This window comes from Carya illinoinensis, chromosome 14 (genome assembly GCF_018687715.1).
Source record: "Carya illinoinensis cultivar Pawnee chromosome 14, C.illinoinensisPawnee_v1, whole genome shotgun sequence".
Lineage (NCBI taxonomy): Eukaryota > Viridiplantae > Streptophyta > Magnoliopsida > Fagales > Juglandaceae > Carya > Carya illinoinensis.
In genome coordinates this window covers 33,776,890-33,780,903 of record NC_056765.1, presented here as the reverse complement: position 1 = coordinate 33,780,903, position 4,014 = coordinate 33,776,890, and the positions used below count along the sequence as shown (strand labels likewise).

General features: G+C 38.4%; 1 protein-coding gene across 1 annotated transcript; it reads right to left on the bottom strand.

The window, feature by feature from the left end:
* Positions 1-201: 201 nt before the first annotated feature.
* LOC122293199 (putative pentatricopeptide repeat-containing protein At1g56570) lies at positions 202-3,156 on the bottom strand. Its single transcript, XM_043101703.1, has one exon. The coding sequence runs from the start codon at positions 2,647-2,649 to the stop codon at positions 361-363; it is 2,289 nt and encodes a 762-aa protein (XP_042957637.1). The 5' UTR covers positions 2,650-3,156; the 3' UTR covers positions 202-360.
* Between the last annotated feature and the right edge of the window lie 858 nt (positions 3,157-4,014).

The window sequence follows — 4,014 nt, the reverse complement described above, 5'->3', positions numbered from 1 at the left end:
AGGAAGCTATGAGCAGCCATAACTGAATCAACAAAAAATGTTCCGCACCAGAATTAACCATATCATTGTTGCCACAAATATTCCTCAAGTTCTCTGCAATTTTTTTTTTTTTTTTTTTTTCAATTACAAACCTCAACATGAAAGGCAAGATTGCAAGAATCATAAGAAAAACATGGAACTTTGTAAGCTTTCCTTGGTATCTAAGACAAGGAAGTTATACTCGAAGAGATCATAATATTTGGCTGTGAATTTGCACCCACTTCTACGATTCTACATACAAGAAATGTTGGCAAATGGATGAATTTTCTCTCTTTTGTGAACTTCCATCAACTTACTGAGCTTTTATCTCTAATTTAAGTCTCACAATACAGAACTCAAGTCTGGTACATAACCCATGGACTGGATCTCCACCCTCAACACTTCTAACTTTGCATATATGTCCAATTTTTGTGGATGTTGTTGATCTCCTGCATAAAATTTATGGACTCTACCTTCAACAGAAATCCAACTATATCCCCCTTCCTTCTTCACACCCTGCTCTTTCATCATATCTCTCAAAATAAGTCCATCTTCATAATTCCCAGTCTCAATGTATGCGTTGGATAAAAGAACATAGGTGGCTGAGTATTTCGGCATAATTGGGAGGATTTTCTGAGCAGCAATTTCTCCTAACTCAAGGTTTCTGTGGACCCTACATGCTCCCAACAAGGTTTGCCAGACCATTATGCTGGGCTCAATTGGCATTCTTTCGATAAACTCCATTGCATCATCCAAACGGCCCACTCGACCCAAGAGATCAACAATACATGAGTAATGTTCCATCTCTGGTACGAGACCATAACTGTCCTCCATTTGCTGAAAATAATTTAGGCCCTCCTCCACCATACCTCCATGGCTGCAAGCAAACAGAACGCTCAATAAGGTAACAGCATTGGCCCTCATACCTGACGCCTCCATCCTCCTAAAGAGTTGAAGGGCATCCTCCACTAGACCATGTTGAGCATAGCCTGAGATTATAGCTGTCCATGTAATAGTATCAGGGTTAGATACCCTCTCAAAGACCTTAGATGCATCAATTATATTACCACATTTCGCATACATGTCAATTAAAGCACTTTCTATGCACTTGTCGGTGTCTAAGCCAGCTTTGCAAAGAAGAGAATGGATTTGATGACCATATTCAAGGAAACAAAGGTTGGCGCAAACTACAAGCACGCTAGAAAAGGAAAACTGGTTTGGTATAAAGCCTTCATCCCTCATCCGAGAGAAGATGGCTAGTGCTTCCTCCCATTCAGAACACTGAGAGTAAGCGGTCACCAGAGTTGTCCAAGACACCATATCTCTCTCCTCCATTCCATCAAATACTTTCCTTGCATCTTTAAGCAAACTACATTTGGCATATGCATCAGCGATCGCATTGGAAACACTTGTTACCTTCAAATTTAATCCAGACTTCACAACCATCCCATGAACTTCCTTTCCGAATTGCACAAACTTTAAAGCAGCAATAGCATCGAACACACTGCAATAAGTGTAAACGTCAGATTTTAAATCATTCTGACACATTTTTACAAATAGTTCCAAAGCTTCTTGGCTAAACTCACACCGAGAATAGCCTGTGATCATTGCATTCCAAGGTGTGTTAACTCCACCATATGTGAAATTTGCGTCAAAAATAGATCTTGCATCGCTCAGAGAGCCACATTTTGAGAACATATCGATTAGAGAAGTTCCCACAAGAACATTAGATTCCAAACCCAATTCAGAAACACACTGGTGAACTTTTTTTCCCTTTTCAATATCACCTAAGTTTCCAATTGCTTTCGAAACACTAATAAGAGTGTAAATATTTGGTATGATGCCTCCTTTCATCATTCTAAGAAAATGATTAAATGCTTTTAAATGAAGACCATTCGAGGCAAACCCTGATATCATTGCATTCCACGAGACTTGGTTATGTTCAGTCATGGTCTCAAACATCTTAGATGAATCTTCAATCATCTCCAGTTTTGCGTACATGTTGAGAACAGAAGTACTAACAAAAGTATTAGATGCAAAGCCTCTGATAACGATCTGGGCGTGCACCATTCTACCCAACTCAACACTATCTAAACCTATGCACATATGAATGATCGAAGAATAGGCAAAAGCATCGGGCAAGATTCCATGGGTCATCATCTCGTAAAAATACTCGAACCCTTGAATAAAGAAACCGTTGTCGATCGACCCAACAATCATGATAGTCCATGAAAATATGTTTCTTTGAGGCATTTTATCAAACACTCGACGACCCGCACAATAGTCTGAGCATTTGGAATACGCATGAGCAACATGATTTAACAATGCCTGCAAGTCCCTATCCGAAAAATCGGATTTCAAGACGAAACCATGAACCGCTTTCGCTTGTTTTACTGACTCGTTGTCTGCAGAGTCGCGAAGGAGATCAACCAATGGTTGAAACTGTGACGGTACGGGTACGGGTACGGGAGTTTCATATTGTGCAGCTGACTTGGCAATTTTGCCTCCGTAAGTTCCACTCGATGTTGTCGTTAGAATTGTGCGTCCTAGTTTATTGAAGTTAAAAACAGGGGTGGGCGATACGGCTAGATATGCAGGTTGAGGAACACCCAGACCGACGGAGAAACTCATGGTCAGACGTGAGATCTGCAAAGGAAACAAATTAGGCAAGATCAATGCGACTTTTCATTGCCGGAAATAGCTTTATAAAACCAAAAAATAATTGTCATCGATGATAACTCGCCGGGTAACAGGGTTAGTTAAACCAAAAACTACTCCCGGCGATAAACAGTAGTTGGAAAAGTCATTTACAAAAAGAAAATATAATGCTCTGATCAACAAATCCTAAACCAGATTATATTTAGTTATTTCTAAATAATAGTTGTCCAATTGGACATTAAAAAATGCTTTAAATATAGAAAACTAGATGTTCAATGTGGGATTAGAGAAGTTATCATCATCAAACATGATACATGGCCCACAACATGGTAAACATAAAAACATCTTAAGCCAAATTACAAGCTACAAGCAATTTAAAGAATAGAACTCATATTTTTTTCATCAACAAGTTGAACACTAGGCTAAACCCTAATTGATGGAAATATGATTGCAATCGTGGAGTGAATTGCAATGCTTCAATAGAATTGAAAAGTATGATAACAGTTTAGTTTAAGTAGAAAGTCGGAATAAACAAGAAATATTCATAGTTGGTCTAAAGCACAAGGAACATATAAGTTTGAGAAATAACCACCAGCACAATATGCAACCAAGCAAGAACAACATCTGCCTCTTTTCTTATTGTTTCTCTCTTTTTATTTGTTTCCACTCTAACTTCATAATTTACCCAATCCTTCCAAAAACAAAGCTCACCTAAGATTCCATGATCACCTCAGCCACCATCACCATCCTCATGGGCTAAGACCAACAGCTATGGTAGCACAAGACATTTCAATTAACTTCTACATCACAACCACCACCATGAATAACTACCATGACCACCTCTGTCAACCAAAATATGCACTAAATGCTTAGCTTGATAGACATCATTGACCCTCCAAAACTAGCCCAATTAAAAGAAATATGATGGAACTTTCAGACATGAATGCCTTCATCAATCGAAACATATTCTCTGCCCAGAATAAACTAGAATGAAAAATGGAGCATCCCAGTAAGAAGAGAAGGAAAATGATGAAGATACATCCATATCATACAAAAATCATGAAGATAAAACCTAACGAAAAAGGTGGGAATAACAGGAGGGAAAGATAACAATTTAGGAATATAGTTTAAGATTACCGGATAGGCTACTGGGTCTTTACTACAAGAGGGCAAATCAAAGGTCCATTAATTGACTTCACTTTAGCATTTTGCTTTTTTGCAGTCTTTCATCAACCATACACTAAACAAGTCTTGGATATCTCACAAGTACCAATACCTAGATCCATAACAAAGGATACATTCACCAAGTTGCATAATCAAAATATATAGGTTGCATAA